This window comes from Periplaneta americana, chromosome 1 (genome assembly GCF_040183065.1).
Source record: "Periplaneta americana isolate PAMFEO1 chromosome 1, P.americana_PAMFEO1_priV1, whole genome shotgun sequence".
In the NCBI taxonomy this organism is placed as follows: Eukaryota; Metazoa; Arthropoda; class Insecta; order Blattodea; family Blattidae; genus Periplaneta; species Periplaneta americana.
In genome coordinates, this window is record NC_091117.1 from 124,213,314 (window position 1) to 124,232,895 (window position 19,582).

At 36.3% G+C, this 19,582-nt stretch overlaps 1 protein-coding gene across 13 annotated transcripts in view; it reads left to right on the forward strand.

The window, feature by feature from the left end:
- Positions 1–19,582, forward strand: part of Nf1 (neurofibromin 1) — a 384,838-nt gene that overhangs the window by 23,455 nt on the left and 341,801 nt on the right. For all 13 annotated transcript variants that reach the window (XM_069826894.1, XM_069826901.1, XM_069826976.1 and 10 more), the window contains exons 2-5: positions 8,297–8,440; positions 13,465–13,648; positions 16,447–16,558; positions 16,658–16,764. In XM_069826894.1, the coding sequence (XP_069682995.1) occupies positions 8,297–8,440; positions 13,465–13,648; positions 16,447–16,558; positions 16,658–16,764 (547 nt within the window). The remainder of the gene's footprint in view (positions 1–8,296; positions 8,441–13,464; positions 13,649–16,446; positions 16,559–16,657; positions 16,765–19,582) is intronic.

A 19,582-nucleotide genomic window follows, 5' to 3' on the forward strand; every position in this document is an offset into this window, starting at 1 on the left:
CACGTCACAACAGTGCAGTGTAGGCTTTTGGAAGCTGGACGAAGGGCTCGTAAGCCTATTAAGAAGCAACTGCTAACCCCTGTTATGTGCAAAAAACGCTTAATGTGGGCAAAATTACATCAACACTGGACAGTGAATGACTGGAAGAATGTACTTTTTTCCGATGAGTCTCATTTTGAGATCCACGGCCACCGTGTTTCTTACGTACGGAAAGGATCCGAAAAAGTAACAGCAGCTCATCTCCAACAAGCACCCAAATACCCCCCTAAAGTAATGTTTTGGGGTTGTTTTACACATGAAGGGCCTGGAGCATTAATACCTATCAAGGGAATGATGAATTCTGACAAATATATTCACTTATTGGAAACCAGAATCGTACCCCAGCTGCAAAAATCATTTCCGGATGGCAGAGGTGTGTTCCAACAAGACCTGGCACCATGTCATACGTCTCGAAAAACTACAGAATTCTTCAACAAGAAGAATATTCAGGTACTCCCCTGGCCAGGCAACTCACCAGACATCAACCCCATTGAGAACTTGTGGTCAATTTGCAAAAGAAGAATGCAAAAAATGGATTGTTCTACAAAGGAGAAGATGATTTCTGCCTCATTGGTGTATGGTTTCGCGATGAAGAAATGAAGAATATTTGTGGGAAATTAGTGGAATCCATGCCAAATCATCTCAGAGCTGTTATTAGGAACAAGGGAGGCCACATAGATTACTGAGGTATGTCTTAGATCCTTTTTTTAATCCCGTTTGAGTGTTTTTGCATAAGTAATTACGTTGTTTGGATTAATTTGCACGCTACTGTATATGGTTGTGAAACTTGGGCTCTCACTTTGAGAGAGGAACAGAGGTCAAGGATGTTTGGGAATAAGATACTTAGGAAAATATTTGGGGCTAAGAGGGATGAAGTTACAGAATAATGGAAAAAAGTTACACAATGCAGAACTGCATGCATTGTAGTCTTCACCTGACGTAATTAGAAACATTAAATCCAGTAATTTTAGATGGGCAGAGTATGTAGCATGTATGCATGAATCCAGAGATGCATATAATACTGTACTACCAGAACTTCTGTGGCTTTGACCTAGAAAATCGAGCGCTAGTGCATTATTTATTACTAGAGCCCGGATGTTTAGGCATTTATTTTGGTTAAAATAGGCAGGCATATAGGCACTAAAAATATTAAAAATAGGCAGTGAAATAGGCATTTATTATTCATGGAAACAGACAAAAAATAGACAAATACTTAATAAACTATCCCATATGGTACTCACTTTCCTTGGTTACATGTCACAACAAGATGCTTTTTTAAGTTGTCAACTGTCATAGTGAGCCGCCTGTCAGAGAAAACGTTTTTCATGGTGGAAAAAGATCTTTCTACTTCTACTGAAGTGATTGGAGGAAACTTGAAACAACTTATTTCAGAAGGACTGTCTCTACTTTCTTTCAGAGATCTGGAAAAACCGACTCTGTATTGTGTCAAAAAGAGGGGTGTGAGAAGGGATTAGAGACTTCAAAGTACACTGACTTGTGCATGCAAGCGATAACAGTAACGGGACCTGGAGACTTGCTTTTAATATTCCCTCATCCCTTTTCTTTCGCTGGTAAACCCCGAAGTGACCTGGGCACTGAGGGTTATACTGTTCAAACATCTTTGTTAAGTGACATAAAAGATGGAATCGGTAGGGGAGAAAAGTTTACGATTTCTTGGAAACATGTATTGCTGGGGAATAACATTCTCATCACATATTTGTGGGAGGTGAATATATATTTTTAATTTGTACAACCATTCTTTTTTGTTTTTTGATATAATTTATGTGCGATTTATTTTAAATGCATTAAAAAATATAGAAAATGTACAATAACGACGTAAAAAGGCTAAAAAAGGCATTTAACCTTAAAATAGGAAAAAAGACAAAATAAAAATTGGGCCTATCATCCCCAAATGTGTGGAAACATGCTTCTCTAATAGGTCTTTCATACATACACTCAGCTTAAAAAAGGCATTTTGCCTAACATTCGGGCTCTATTTATCACCTACCAGCTGGGCTTGAGAGTGCCAAGGTACTTACAAGTTGAGTACGATTCTCCTGATTGTGTAAGTTTCTGTGTTGCCACATCTGATAAAATCATCATATAGAAATGTTAAGGATGGTGAAAACTATGTCATGCCTTCAATATCATCATCATAATCATCATCATCACCACCACAATTATCGCCATCGACAGTATTTTAGATGGCAGTTCTTTCATAATTAACCCTGCGTTGGTGACGTGGGGTTTGACACACCCCACCTTGCTTTGTTTTTTTGTTTGCTACTAGATCACTCTGGTTTGTGACGTGGGGATTCGTCTAGCTGCTTGCAATACTTCCTTCAGTATGTTCCATGCCTTGGTTAGTGAAGCAACTAATTGGTGGTCTTGAATTCATAACACAAAGTTGTTAGTGTGTTGTCAGGGTGTAGGAAACCCCACGTCACCGAAGGTGTTATAATTCTTAGACGTACTTGCAATCCGAACTTGTTGACTTGTGTTGCAATAACCCATTGTTACGTTGTTTATTTTCAGATACTTTACATTGTTGCAATGTTGAAATACATTTTTCCGAGATATCCACTGATAAATATTTTATTTTTTTATTTTTTTGGGTATATGAAGACATTGTAATGGATCCAAATGATGCGCAATTAGATCAAATTATGCAATGGTATGACGAATCGGATGAAGAACCTGTGGCTTCTGAACATGAGTCTGAAACGTTTCCGTTAGTGAAGAAATGAATATGAGGAGAATAGTGAATACAATGACCATGATGAACATAGCAACAACAATAATGACTTCTGTCTGGGAAAAGATGGTTTCACAAAGTGGAGTAAAAATCCTCCACGTGTAAATGTCAGGACTCAATTACACATTATCACACATCTTCCCGGTGTTATTGGACTGGCGAAAGAAGCCCTCACACCTTTATACTGTTTTCTTCTCTTCATAACCCGTGACATGGTGCTTGATATAGTGCAGTACACAAATATGAAAATTGAGCAGAAATGAAACAATTTTCGAAAGTAATGCATAGTAAAAGATACAACTGAGACGGAAATTATGGCAGTGTTGGGGTTGCTATACTTGGCGAGCATGTACAAAGCAAACTGTCTGAATTTAGAAGATCTCTAGTCATCAAATGGCTATGGAGTTGAAATATTTAGAACGACTATGAACCTGCAAGATTTCGTTTTCTTCTTTATTGTCTAAGGTTTGACGATCTGAATATTCGTGGAACGCGCAAACTACAAGATAAGCTTGGACCAATATGTGATAGTTTTGCTTAATTTGTTGAAATCTTCAAGAAATGTTATTGCGTAAGTGAATATGTAACTATTGAAATTGGAGTCTTTTAGGGGCTGCTGCTCTTTCCGCCAATACATGCCACAGAAGCCAGCAAAGTATGGCATAAAAATTTATGCTTTGGTAGATGCCAAAATGTACTATACAGCAAATTTAGAGGTATATGTTGGGAAACAATCTGATGGTCCATATCAAGTGAAGCAATGTAGTTGAAAGGATGATAGTTCCCATTTCAGGAATAGAAAGAAATGTTACAACAGACAATTGGTTTACTAGCTACCCATTAGCTGTAAACTTCTTCAAGAGCACAGACTTACAATGATTGGTACAGTGCGGAAGAACGAGCGTGAAATCCCTCCAGAATTTATGAGCACAAAGGGAAGAAATGTAAATGCTTTCACGATGATATTACACTAGTATCACATGTCCCTAAAAAGGGTAAAATAGTTCTTCTTCTCTCCACAATGCACCATGACAGCAGTACTGATGAAACAATATGAGGAAATAAGCAGAAGCCAGAAATCATATCCTTCTATAATATGACGAAGGGTGCTGTCGACACAGTAGACCACTTATGTACATCGTACAATGTGTCAAGAAACAGCAGGCGCTGGTCCTTGACTGTTTTCTTTACACTCATGAATGTGGCTGGGATCAATTCCCAAATACTTTATAATTCGAATACAAAGAATTCATGAGATCGGAGAAGTTTCCTGAAGAATTTATCAAAAGTCTTCATTTCAGGACACTTTTCGCAACGACTGTGTTCAAGCAACAGAGTTCCTACAGACCTCCGCAGCAATCTGAAACGACAAGCTCCACAGACAAGTGTCGAAGAACCCAGATATTCTGTGAAAAGTGAACGTGTGAGAAGATGTGCAGTATAACTCCGAAAAAAAAAAAAAGACAGGGAAACAAAATACACCGCTCAAAACTGCAAAAAACATATTTTCTTGGAACACAGCAAATTATTTTGTGAAAACTGTGCTGAAACACGATAGAAATATAAACAGTGATTCAGAATGATATTGTAGAAGTGCACAGTGCTGTGACAATCAAAAGTATAAGAGAGAACACTTAACATCGTAAAATTTGATGTTTTTTCAGTTGCTTTGATTTATAGATACATTTGTATTTACATTTTTAAAATTTAATGTTAAAAAATTGGTCGACATTACATTTATTGGTAACTAGTAGACATTTAACACAATTAAATTAAAATATTTCAGAAAAAAAACGATGTCATATTCAGTAAAAAGCCAAAAAATGAAATGGGGTATCTCAAATCCCACGTCACTACTGATGTAATTTTCTTTCAGGTCACCAGGGTTAAAGACATAGTACATAGTACATACATAGTATTTCAGCTGAGACTCACATGCAAAACTAAAACGGGTGCAGTATTTCTACCAGTTTTTTGTAACATCTGATAATGGCAAACTACATACAATGGATGCATTCCCGATAACTCAGAATCAGATGCACATTCTTCATCAGATGAAATGTTGTCTGTATCCAAATCGGAATTCACTGTTATTATGATTCTTTCAATTTCGTCTTCAATTATAACGTCAGCCACTCTGTACTTTTCCTCCAATCCAGTGACATGGTGACACACATTCTTTCATTCTGACACAGTTATATTGCCTAATTTTTTTTCTGTGTAATTCCAAATTTCCTTGATGTTGGAATTCACATTCTTCATTGTAACTCGACATTTAACCATCCCCCAAATATATTCTATTGGCGACAAATCGCAGTGATATGGTGGTAGCCTCAAAACTGTATGATCATGAGTGCTGAAAATGTAATCTGCTCTATATATGGATACAGAATGATTGACACTAACATGAGGAGTTCTGCCTTTGTGCTTTGTGGATCAGAGTCTATGTTGTTCTGTTGAAGCCATTCCTGAATATCTTGTTTTTTGTTAGGACTGTTGGCCGGTTTGTTCGTTATCACCGAGTGATATGGTGCATTGTCCATCACTATTACTGTTTATGGTGAAAGGTTGTGAATGAGTTTCTCTTACATCCATTTTTTTTTTTTAATTTCTGAATTCATTTCGTCATTGTAATCTTCAGTTTTAGTTTTTGTCTGGAAAATATTTGCAGCATTTGAAATGAATCCCATATATCTGTCTGGATGTGTTATAATAAGTCTTTCGCCAGTGCTGTCATCTGTCAAAACTCCTGTCACATCTTCATTTTGTCAGCATCTTGTAACTTTGTAATGGTGTTGTATCCAAGTTTTGTCTAGATAAACGAGGGGTCTATCTTCAATAAGATACTTTTTAATATGACGAAGACACAGAGCCCTTCGTGTTAGAGTATTGCTCCTTTCAGTCAGTGCTCACCTTGTATTTTCACATTGCTTCAGTGGCTGGTCATGATAATATCTTTGAAAAATATTGGAGTGCAAGAGGTCAAATGACTTTATTGTCAAACGCCTGGCATTAGAAAACAACAACAACATTTCTTGAATTTGAATCCAATATCTATAAGGATTTTTCTGAGACTTGCCCGTCCTCCTTATCAATAGCGAACCTTTTTTGCAATTGTTGTCACTTCCTTCTTTACTGTATACATGCCATGCATTTTTCTTCTGAAGATACATTTGTCCATATTGTCGTCCATTGTCACTTTATGTATATCACTTCTACGCTTTCCAGAAGTTGATAGTTTTTTTCTGCAGCATGGAAAGACTTTTTCTGCATTTTTATTTTCTTTATAAACGATTATGATTTCCTGGTCAAGTAAGCTTGATCTCGAGGAAACATCCAACCTTCTCTTTTTTCTTCCTCACACATTATAATTACATGCAAAATTAAGTTTCTTTCATCACTATGAACTGTTTAGGCATTTTCTTAATTGCAAAGGAAAACTAATTTAATTAACTAAATCACTCGCTAGGTATAATAAATATAAGCATACAAAAGAATGGTGATGACTGAAAAGCACTTAGTGATAAAAAATGATCCCAGCACACAACATGAGCCAAAGCACGTGGTATCGATCACTAATCAAGAGTAGGTGACAACACTGGAAAGAAACAAACTGATAATGACGAGTTGGGACTTAGTGGCTGGGTGAAAAGTCGACCAGTTGATGTCAGTTGATCTACAGTAGTAGTTCGCATATTTTCCGTGTCATCAGAAGTTTTGGCGCATCAGTAGAGTGTTGGGAGACCTGAGATAAATATACATTTGGGGAGGCCGAGACGTAGATGGGAGGATATTAAAATGTATTTGAGGGAGGTGGGATACGATGGTAGGGACTGGATTAATCTTGCTCAGGATAGGGATCAATAGTGGGCTAATGCGAGGGTGGAAATGAACCTTTGGATTCTCTAAAAGCCATAAATAAGTAAGTAACAGAAGATAAGGTACCTAATGAATGAAATAGTGTAGCCTAGGTAATATTTTTCAGAAGCTCATGATTTCAAAATCATTTGTAAAGACCACTTTCGTTTTCGCAGATGACTGTCCATAAAGCTTGGCATAAACCATACCTTTCCGTACTGGCAACTCATTGAGTGTACATACTTATATTCCTTTCAAGTCTGATACAAAACTGTACTTCAACCACATGGGAAGAAATCTTTGGACCATCCAAAGAAGTGATAGGCTAAAAATTCATCATTAAGACTGTATGATGTCCATAAACATTACTTAAATACTTTGCTTTTATATTACTTGTGGTTACTTGACAAGTATTACTCATTGCACGAATGATTGCTAATTTCCAGAGAGGCTTTGGCACTCGGTCTTGTGATATGATCCAGCTCCTACGCAATGTTTATGCTTTAGTTCGCCTATTGGCCACTGGCAATCAATCATGCAATGAGTAATAAATACGAATATGGTTAGAACCTAATTATAATTTCACTAGCCTAATGTGTTTTAATGTTTCTTTCGATTCTGAATGGCGATTTTCGTAAATGGAAAGGAATATTACAGGCTGTTACAGTATGGAGATAACTATATTATGTGAATTTGTGCACAATTAATAAATTACATTCGTGTATACAGTAGCTACTTAAACTGTACTGCTTATAATTGGAGTAAGATATTTATTTTTTTTGGAATTACAAAATGTCTTCTGTTTGTGATGCAGTAAATATCTTCTTATTTGGGAATGCAGTAAATGTTCTTTCATTTGACTCTTAGTAAAATCCAGTGAAGTCATTCTGTCTTTCCACTGTACATAGTTATGTAAAATGTGTAAATTACGAAAGTTGTTGTACTTTGCAATCATATGATTTACAGATGAACAGTTTTTCGTGAATAAATTATCCAAATCTTGAAGTCGAGAATGTTCATGTTCATTTATTTTGGTAGTAAAATGTTCTTCTTCATTAGAACAGATAGCCATCTTTTTATTGCCATTATAGCTGTATAAATGTTTTGTCATGTGCAGTTGCTATATATATATATATATATATATATATATATATATATATATATATAAAATGACGAATCGTTAATAGTAGTAAAATTCATTACAGTATATGTTGCCTCTGATTGGGTTCTGGCTGATATGTACATCTATTATCAGGCAGTACATCTCACTTGACAATATGTGTCAGAGGAAGAACAATTGTTTGTATGCATCTGACATCTAATTAGTATAATATATATCTAATCAGCGATGTATGCAATGGAGGAGGAAAGGAACTACCACCCTACCCCACTATCTCCTGGCCTAGTTGCCTCATAAGTGGTGCCTTGTTGGTATCACTTGTAAAGTTCAGATCTGTCTTCGGATAATTGACTAAACAACAGTATATGTACAAACTGTATGTGTGTGCATGTGTGTATCTTGTTCAAACTGGATATATTCTATCTTATTTTAATTTCAACATAGGACAAAAATTTACAGCATACATTTATCATTTAATGGTTGTGCTCTTGATACCAGCTAATAAGTTTTTTTATTTATTTCAGTTGCCATGTCGCACAGGACCACAGACTACTCATTCACGTGTGAATGAGGAGCAAAATAAGAAGTGCCTAATTCAGATCAGTAGATACCGCTTTTCACTTGTCATTTCTGGTCTCACAAAGATATTACAACGTGTGAATGAAATGGTAAGAGTGCACTGTTGTACATAGGCCTATTATGATAATAATGAGATAATGTAATTCTGTTTTTAACATTTTACTTTTCATATATGCACTGTACTAGTACATGCTTTATATATATATATATATATATATATATATATATATATATATATATATATATATATATATACACTGTTTAACAATGGTTTTGTTACATGGTAATCAACTTCTGATTATTCATTGGAGCTGATGTCACTAGTGACAAATTGCAGTTCAGAGTAGACTTTGGGTCCTACACTACAAGGTGACACTAAGAATTTATCATGCATAAGGTTACCAGATGCTCTTAGGAAAATTTATGATACAGTGTTTCAAAATATAGGACATTATAGGAAAATGTAGATGTAGAACTTTGGAAATCATAGGCTGAAGACCAAATAGCAAATTTTTGTATTTATATGAATATTCTGTTTCTTTAACACCGCCGCCGCCGCCGCCGCCACCACCACCACCACCACCACCACCACCACCACCACCACCACCACCACCACCACCACCACCACCACCACCACCACCACCACCACCACCACCTCTATAGTAACACATAAAGCATATATTTGTGAAGAACTGATTTGTTGCAAAATATCTGTTCTATTAAAAATATAATTGTAGCTATGGACCGATATTATCCGGATAACATCGATCCATATAACGCCGGCCATGAAAGCCTACATTCCTATAATTGTAGAATTCAGAGAAATTTAACTGCTTAAAATTATGTTTTATTAGTGTTATACCCTTCACATACTTGTTAATAATTGATTCCTCTCATCTATCCTCTGAACTGAAATCATTTAAGATTAAAAAAACTCTCTTGACATTTGCATTGTAAGCAAAAAACAGAATGGCAGTTTTCATGCTTGCATAAGTCAGCAATGAATGTTAGAATAAATACAGAGCTACGAACTTACGCATATTTAGGGCCAAAGGTGTCAGCCTTATTGTCCTTAATTTCAAGCATGTAATAAATATAAAGAGGTGAGAAATAAAATTCTTTTACCATTTCAATTTTAAGTTTATTATTGCATGTTATTGAATTGAAATGCATTTTTATTAAAGTTTAAAAAATTGCACCTATACTCATTTTGGTTCGGAATGGCTGAGTAGTCTCTGGTTATTTCATCAAACTGTGAAGTTACTTCATCTTTACCTCTTGAATTTGTGGTTGGTTTTTATGTATATTTTTCTTTCTTTTTGGAATGTAGAGAATTTGGATATGCTTTTGTTTGAAAGCCATTTATCCTGATAATGTCATGATTCGAACATATAGGTGCCTGCCAATAATGTATAGACACTCCTGAAACCCCGTAGAATTACTACAGTCACACAAAGGACCAACACTGAGTTGAGCACCTGCCACCTAATAATCAACTACATAACTCTTAGAGGGGATAGGAATATTATATACTGTTGCAAGTCGCCACAGGTGTTATCAGCTTTTATTTAACCAGAGTTCTCCACTTATCATGGCTTTCCAATTTTTACAATTATGAGAATAAGTGGACTCCATTCTGAACCTCCCAGTTTATCAGAGAAATTAATCTCAACACCATGTAAAGTGTACTTTTATGTGATAGGTACAATAATGTCGTGTACAGCTTCTATTGAAAGCTCTGATAACATTTGTAGTTGCACATTATACACATCCACATCACACAACAATATAGTTTTATTGTTGTTAGCACAGTTGTTGAATAGAGTCTGGAAAATGTTTTTTTCAGATGTTATTACTCTACTTTTTCTTTAACTGGAGTTTTCCTTCTATCATAGCTCCTCACTGTTTCCAATTATGAAACTGGGTTGACATCATTTCCGATCTTTACACTGACATTTTTTGCAGGTTATATACCGGGTGTTTCAGACCTCCCGTATCAGCCTTTTTTCTCGAAAACTATATGCTATTGGTTGTTCATAAAAAAATTTTGATAACCAAAACCTATGTAAAGAATCGATTGGTGGTAGTACCATTTCCTATAACAAACCGGAAGTAGGGGTACCTGTGGTCAACTTTGAAATTTCAAATGAGAACATGGGACATTGAAGGTACCATTGGAAACTACTTTTAAAAAGAAACAACTTTTACTTTAACTTTTTTTTTCTAAGTTTTATTGTTTACTCACAAAACAACAAAAATGGTATCTTCTGAGAAATGTTGTATGTTGTTTATGTACGTATACTCTTCATAATAAATGTTCAAAAAGTACGCTACCCTGTGCTAAACAATGTTTTGATCATTTTGTAACATCCGTGATTGCACTTCAGTACAGCATAGAGATCCACAGGCTTCTCTAATTCTTTATTTCATATCTTCTGTAGTAGTTGGATGCACCTGGTAGAACATGTCTTTAATTCTCTCCCACAAGAAGACGTCATTTGGAGCGAAGTCAGGAGATCGGGCTGGCCAAGCTACTGGTCCTTCTCGTCCAATCCATGATAGGAGAAATGTCTGGTTAATAACTCGTCGAGCCCTACGTAAAAAGTGAGCCATACAGCCATCCTGCTGAAGCCACATTATTAACCAAAGCGCAAGGGGAACATCATGACACAACTGGTGCATAATGTTTCGGAGGAAGCGTGTGTTCTACCATCAAGTTCTCCTCAAAAAAGTATGGTCCTATCATTTGGTGTCCGAGGAGGCCACACCATGTGTTGAGGCTCCATATGTACTGATAATCCACTTCATGTAGCCAGTGTGGATTAACTGGAGACCAGTAATGGGCATTGTAGAGATTCACCTGACCATTACTTTTGAAAGTTGCCTCATCAGTCCACAGAATTCTGAGCTCGAAATCATAATCCGTGTTTAGAAACCAGTTACAGAAATCAACACGAGTCTGGAAGTCATATCCCCCAAGTTCCTGATGGAGATGAATATTTTATGAATGAAATTTGTCTTTCAGAATTCTAAACACTGTATCATGGTACAATCCTGAGTCAAATGGCAAGCCTTCTGTGGAGGAGAATTAAAGACATGGTCTACCAGGTGCGTCCAACAACTAGAGAAGACATGAAACAAGGAATTGGAGAAACCTGTGGATCTCTCAGCTGTGCTGAAGTGCAATTATGGATGTTACGAAATGATCAAAACATTGTTTAGCACAGGATAGCGTACTTTCTGAACACTTACTATGAAGAGTGTACGTACATAAACAACATATACCATTTCTCAGAAGAGACCATTTTTGTTGTTTTGTGAGTGAACAATAAAAGTTAGAAAAAAAAGTTTCAGTAAAAGTGTTTTCTTTTTAAAAGTAGTATCCAATGGTACCTTCAATGACCCATGTTCTCCTTTGAATTTTCGAAGTTGACCACAGGTACCCCTACTTCCGGTTTGTTACGGGAAATGGTACTATCACCAATCAATTCTGTACATAGGTTTTGGTATCAACATTTTTTATAAACAACCAGTATCATATAGTTTTCGAGAAAAAAGGCTGATATGGGTGGTCTGAAACACCTGGTATACACCGTGTCCTACTTAAGAGGGATCGAGAAAGAAGTGCTAATTTAAAGTATAAATGATGGTTTTATAACATAACTTTTTGTATAACTTGATGTAAAAACTCTCTGAGTTTCGAAGAATGGTCAGTGCAACTCGATGTGTGTGCCTTCTACTCTGAAGACATCTAAAAGGTACTCAACCTTCTGCCAAGTGTTCTGTAACATTTGTGAAGTGATTAGCGCAGCTGCACTTATAATGCGTTGTCTCAGTTTTCCCAAAGTGTCAACTGTACCATGTTGGTACACAAAACTTGTCACAAAGCTCCAGAGGAAGGTCAATGGGCGTCAAGTCTGTTGTCCTAGGAAGTGAGACAATGGTTCTCCTCTTCCAATCAACCTATTGGGAAAGTTTACATTCAAGAAGCCAAGTAATAAGATGGAGCCCCATGTTGCTGAAAAACCGATTCTGGGAGGAATTGATCAACAAAAGAAGTTCTGCAACATGTCCAGATACACATTCCCTGTGACTGTCACCTCAATGAAGAAGAATGGTCCAATGACGGAATGTTGTACTGAATGGTGTCAGGCTTGTTTCCATGATAAATGTTAGTGCGCGTACGCATGAACGTGCAACTGTTTTTAAACCATTGGTGCATAAACTTGGACAGTTTCTGCATCTTGTCAGATGTAAATCAAAAAAATTTCATCTGATTTTAAATGGCTAGCATTTATTTCACAATCCCTCTAAGTGGAACATGGTGTATATACAAAGTAGGGACCTGATGGCTAACACTCAGTATCTAGTGGACTTATTGTGCCTTACTGTTCTTATAGTGGGAATATTTTTTTTTTTTTTGAGATCTGAACAATCATGATTCAGCTATGTGTGTCATCTATTGATCCAGCTAGCATGTCTTAAGGTTACAATGAAGTCCCATTAGAATATAGAATGCCCTTTCACCCCTCCTCTCCGAAAGTGTATTAAGCTGCTTCACCCTGATGCCATCTGTATGCCAAGAATAATCCTCAGGAACTTTGACTTTGTCCACCACAATACGATTTCTCTATCACTAGGATTCGAACCTAGGTCCAAGACATAGTAAGCCAAGTGCTCTTCCAACTGAGACTGAGTTACCAAAGTGGTTTTTTTTCACCTTACAATTGTTGGAGAATTTTCAGAGTTCCCATTACCCATTTAGTCCAGATTCTGACAAAATTTTATATTTGAGTACTATTCTAGTGTTGACATGATGGATTAAACCACTACTATTGTACGAGTAATTCATATTATGTGAACAGTTCACATAGTCACACACAGATCTTAATTACTTGTCATTAATGAACACTAAATAGGTGTCACATGTGTCACTACTATATGCAATACACAGTATTGGCACATGGTCTCGCACAATATTGGCACATGGTCTTTGGTCCACAAAATGATTCATTCTGCTATGTATTGCTTTCATTTTAAGTGCCTAATATGCCTCTGAACGTCTGATTTGACATTTTGCCTGAGAGTTACTATATTGTTTTTTTGTTTTCAGTTTTTGTCTGTGATGGCAGGTCCAAGACCTCATGGACCTGATATGGAACGAAACTGTTATGAGTCATTGCTTATCGTTCTAGACACATTAGAAAAGTGTCTTAGCAACCAACCTAAAGACACAGCAAGATTTGATGAAGCAATGAATGTGAAACTTCTGTTGCGAGAGATTTGTCAATTTATTGGTAGGTGGTGATTTAATATTTAAGTCAATATTCCCATATTAGTTTTATTGCATGATCCTTAAATGTAGTACCCAATCAGACATGGAGTTTATACAATTTAGCTTTCTTTGTAATGTTATGGAAAGCAGATTCTGAGATTCTGTTTCTTCATTTGACTATTTGACTGACACCATATTTAAATCCGTTTGAGCCAGGGTGACCAGACATTCCGGTTTTACTGGGATAGTCCCAGTTTTGGATGCTTTGTCCTAGTGTCTCGGGATGCAAAAATGTCCCAATTTTTTAAATCAATCTGTTATTAATTATAAGAGTAGTTGGATTTTCACCAAATTTACATGTATACCAACCCCTTTTTCGAAAAGTCAACACCTTGGTTATTAGTAAGACAAGTTTGATCACATTTCACATTTCAACCTAAATATATTGGCTGTCCTATTTCTGACAATCATAACAATGAGAATGTAACCAACAAAGTTTTGCAAACAGATACGAGTAGTTTGTGGTTTGTAACATGTGCTTTTTACAAACTGCCAGGGAAAAGATCAATAGGACGTCCTGCGAAAAGATTGAGTTCACAACAGGTCACATGGCGACATGTTTTGAAGATTACATATTTGAGAGGATCCCATTCAAAACCTGCTAAATGCATAATTTTAGATATTGAGAAAAAACGAGAAAACTATGTATCTCAGTAACCATGAGTAATGCAATTCTTTTTTAATATGTATTCAATCTGGCCGCGAAACCAGGTGGCCCGGGTTCGATTCCCGGTCAGGGCAAGTTACCTGATTGAGGTTTTTCCCAGGGTTTTCCCTCAGCCCAATATGAGCAAATGCTGGGTAACTTTCGGTGCTGGACCCTGGACTCATTTCACCGGCATTATCACCTTCATCTCATTCAGACTCTAAATAACCTAAGCTGTTGATAAAGCATCGTAAAATAACCTACTAAAATAAAATAAAAATTTGTATTCAAGCATATATTCTTTTACATTAGAACCCAAATTGTCAATAGATTCGTTCAATTAGTTTAGCAGATAATAATGTTTAATTTACATTAAGCAGAGTTTGCAGTGTAGTTTTTATGAAGCATCAGTAAAATTAAATTTACAATAGTATATTTTACTGAAAGACATGTAGTTAATGAATCAGGAAATTGAAATCAAATACCTAGAAGCTCTAGACCTTGCCAGAATAATGTTACTGTTAACTCTTCAGCATTAAGGTACAAACATAATGTGGTTAATTGTTATACATTTTTTTCATAAAAGTACTATTCCAACACTAAAATGAGCATTGTACGGGATTTATGTTAGCACCTTTGTATATTTAATCACTTTTATATACGTACACTTTTTATTATTAATCTTGCATGAAAAAAATGAAATCTCTAATACGAATGTGAGGAGAGTTATAAATATATTTAACATAAAAGACTGCTACAGTTCATTTTTACCGGTAACAGCTATTGTTGTAATGTCGACTTATTTAAAACTAGGTCCTTACTAAATAAGGAAACTCTTGGTATATTTTCCAGTTTTCTTTTCTATGTAAACAGAACCATTTCGGTTTTGGTTGAACAAGGTACTCAGAGTTCTGATGCAACTGTGTTGATTTCTAAAGTGACTATTTGATGGGATCCGGCAACTCCAACATATGAATTGAATCTCCTTACTAGTTTACTACTTCGAGGACTGTCTTTGATGCTGCCAGAATCACTAATTTCTCCCAAGCTAACAAACTATGTTACTTTTCTTTGAGGTGATTGCCGAAATCTCAGTCAGAACTGTATCATAATTTGTCGCATTATCTACCCAGTCTGTGGTCTTCCGTGGATCCAAATACTTGCAACTAAACACTTTTCAAAAAAATAAAAAAAGCTGCTCATATCTGCCATTTTATGGTCACTTGAATCCAAGATCCTGCACAACTGAAAGAGTATGTTTATCTCACCAGCCACTGCTACTAACTGTTTGTTTTGTTCTTATTGGTGCTGTAACAAATAGAATTTCAAATTTATAAGCTACGTTAATGATAATGCCAATGTAATTCGTAGGGGTATGTTGACTTATGGCTTACTCTGTACACCATTTTAACCTTTATGATAGTCCTGTTTGCCTATAGTGTAATGATCATGAACGAGATCTGGAACACTTTATTTTATACTGCACATCTATAAACCATAAATCAGGTATGTCAAACTCGTTCAGGTTGCAGGCTGTTTCCTGTATCACTGTACTTCTTGTGGACTGCACACGATCTATAGATCTTGCTATTGCTAAGCATAAAAATGGTTTTTAATTGCTGAGTTGTAGCTTGTTGCTGTTTGTGCTTTTGTTTCTTCATGGATGCGAGATAGGCCGCAAAGAAAACATAAAGGGTTGCATGTGGCCCATGGGCTGTCAGTTTGACATACCTGCCCTAAATGAAGCTAATTAAAGTCATCAATACCAGTCATATATGACAGCTCTGTAACATACAATATATTGATCAATCTCAACCCTGGCTACTAGCAGCAGGCATCTATAATAAACATCAGTCAAATTACTGGTTCCCCACATTTGTTGAAAGAATCACTAGTTGAGGACCACAGTGGACTGTAGTGGACTTTGTTTTCAACATTCTGATGAATACATTAAGCAGATTGATCGATTGATTGATTGTTTCCATATTACGGTTTCCATATTACGTCATTTTACAATTTTTTTTCTGATTCATCATGATCTTACATAGTTTTACCCTGAAAGATCGTAACTGTAATGTTGCAAGCTGGTAAAAGAGTTTTCACTTTCTTTACAGACGTTCCAAATGACAATCCAACAGTATTGCAGCTAAAAAATTTGGCATCTAAGGTGTTATTTGCATTGAGTCTGAACTTTTTCAATGCAGTTTTCAATAGAATATCAGCACGGTGAGTAAATTAGCTAGTATAGTTAAAATGATGCGAGACAGAAGAATTATATTAAAACAGTGTATATACATACATCACTAAAATATTCGATTTCTTTAGATTGCAGGAGCTGAGTGCTTGCAACGAAGAAAATCCTGATTATAGTGATATTGAGTTGATTCAGCACATCAATGTGGATGTAAATAGACTCACAAGATTACTCAATGGTTAGTATCTTCCTTCTTACTTACTTACTTACTTACTTACAAATGGCTTTTAAGGAACCCGAAGGTTCATTGCCGCCCTCACATAAGCCCGCCATTGGTCCCTATCCTGTGCAAGATTAATCCAGTCTCTATCATCATATCCCACGTCCCTCAAATACATTTTAATATTATCCTCCCATCTACGTCTTGGCCTCCCCAAAGGTCTTTTTCCCTCCAGTCTCCCAACTAACACTCTATATGCATTTCTGGATTCGCCTATATGTGCTACATGCCCTGCCCATCTCAAACGTCTGGATTTAATGTTCCTAATTATGTCAGGTGAAGAATATAATGCGTGCAGTTCTGCGTTGTGTAACTTTCTCCATTCTCCTGTAACTTCATCCTGCTTAGCCCCAAATATTTTCCTAAGCACCTTATTCTCAAACACCCCTAACCTATGTTCCTCTCTCAGAGTGAGAGTCCAACTTTCACAACCATACAGAACAACCAGTAATATAACTGTTTTATAAATTCTAACATTCAGATTTTTTGACAGCAGACTAGATGATAAAAGTTTCTCAACCGAATAATAACACACATTTCCCATATTTATTTTGCGTTTAATTTCCTCCCGAGTGTCATTTATATTTGTTACTGTTGCTCCAAGATATTTGAATTTTTCCACCCCTTCGAAGGATAGATGTCCAATTTTTATATTTCCATTTCGTACAATATTTTGGACACGAGACATAATCATATACTTTGTCTTTTTGGGATTTACTTCCAAACCGATCGCTTTACTTGCTTCAAATAAAATTTCCGTGTTTTCCCTAATCGTTTGTTGATTTTCTCCTAACATATTCACGTCATCCGCATAGACAAGAAGCTGATGTAACCCGTTCAATTCCAAACCCTGTCTGTTATCCTGAACTTTTCTAATGGCATATTCTAAAGCGAAGTTAAAAAGTAAAGGTGATAGTGCATCTCCCTGCTTTAGCACGCAGTGAATTGGAAAAGCATCAGATAGAAACTGACCTATACGGACTCTGCTGTATGTTTCACTGAGACACATTTTAATTAATCGAACTAGTTTCTTGGGAATACCAAATTCAATAAGAATATCATATAATACTTCCCTCTTAACCAAGTCATATGCCTTTTTGAAATCTATGAATAAAGTATCTTCCTTCTACTCTCAGAAATTTTCAAATTGTACCTTATTTCCAAAAAGTGAAATATAAAATAAATTCGTAGGAATATAATTCATAATGAATTTAGAATTTGTGTGTGAACAAAAATATTATACACAGAATGAGTTAGCCAGGGCTAGACTGGGATCAGCGGAAAGTTGTATGCATAGTAACTGCTGTGCTATTGCAATGATCAGACCTCTTGCTCGCGTACATTTTGTGTTTAGTTACATAAACACATTCACATAGTGAGGGTACAGTTGTATACCATACATTTAGAGTGTAGTAGTTGTCTATTATGAAATACAGCCTTGAACAACGAGTGTTTATTTACGACAACTTTGTGAAATACGAATCTTGGAGAACAGTTGTAACAAATTTCATCAGTCATTCCTTGATTCGCAAGAGTCTTCTAAAGTAATGACTTTTAGTGAAGAAATTTCGTACAACTGGATCAGTATTAGATAAGAAACGAACATGTGTGAAGTGTGTTCTCACTGAGAAGATGTTAGATGAAATTGGCCACCAACTAGAAAGAAGTCCTATGACATCATCCCACCATGTCACTCAGCAAGTAGGGGTGTCACAGTTTTCAGTGATAAGAGGTACGAAACAATTAGGCTAAAATTAAAACCTTACGAAATTCGTGTAGTTTAGAGGTTAACTGAAGCTGATTATCAGAGCAGACTTAGGTTTTGCATGTGGTTCCAACAGTCGGTGTATGATATAGTGATGAAGCATGGTTCCACCTCAGTGGTTACGTGAAAATCCACACTATTTTCACGAACAACTGCTAGATAAAAATAGGGCTACGATGTGCAGTGAGCAGACAAAGACTGATTGGCCCCATTTTCTTTGAGGAAACAGTCAATGCACAATGATATACACAGTCCATATGCTGTTCATTTTTTAACGAGCTGAGTGAGGAAGAGAAGTTGTACAGTTATTTCATGGAGATTAATGGCACAGCTCTCACTGTTCATGTGTGAATAACTGCCATTCAGGAAGTGTTTGATGACAGAGTGGTAAGTCATGGATTATGGTCAGCTCGATTGCCATATTTAAATCCCTGCGATTTTTATTTTTTGGGGCACACTGTAAAGTAAAGTTTACGTGAATAACTTACATTCACTTGAGGAACTCAAACAAAATATCCAGCACGAAATTCGAGCCATTTTGGAGAACGAATTGCAGCGAGTTGGACATGTCTTCAGGAGATGTGCAGCCTGCCAGATATCACAAGGAGTCATTTCGAACATGAATTGTGAATTCAGTAAGTACATCATTATGCAGTACTAACCGCAAAAGCGTGGGATGAATCCTCCACTTATGGTAGTGTCGTTACGTATGAATCAGCGTCGTGAGTGCGGTTAGGAATCTAGCCCTGGCTGGGTCACTCTATATTAGGTTTATTGTATTGTGGTAAACGACTTCAAATATATTTTGACTAACTACAGGTATGTATATGTGGACCATTGCGTGTGCAAATTATGTGGTGAACTATGTCGGCAATATCACATACTGACGTGTCAGAGGGCAGACAAATCAATAACTGAGATAGGAAAAAGTGATATTTACTAGCATCTCTAACAATGCACACTCATGCGCATTTCTCTCTTATTATTATATGTGGACCATGAACATATATT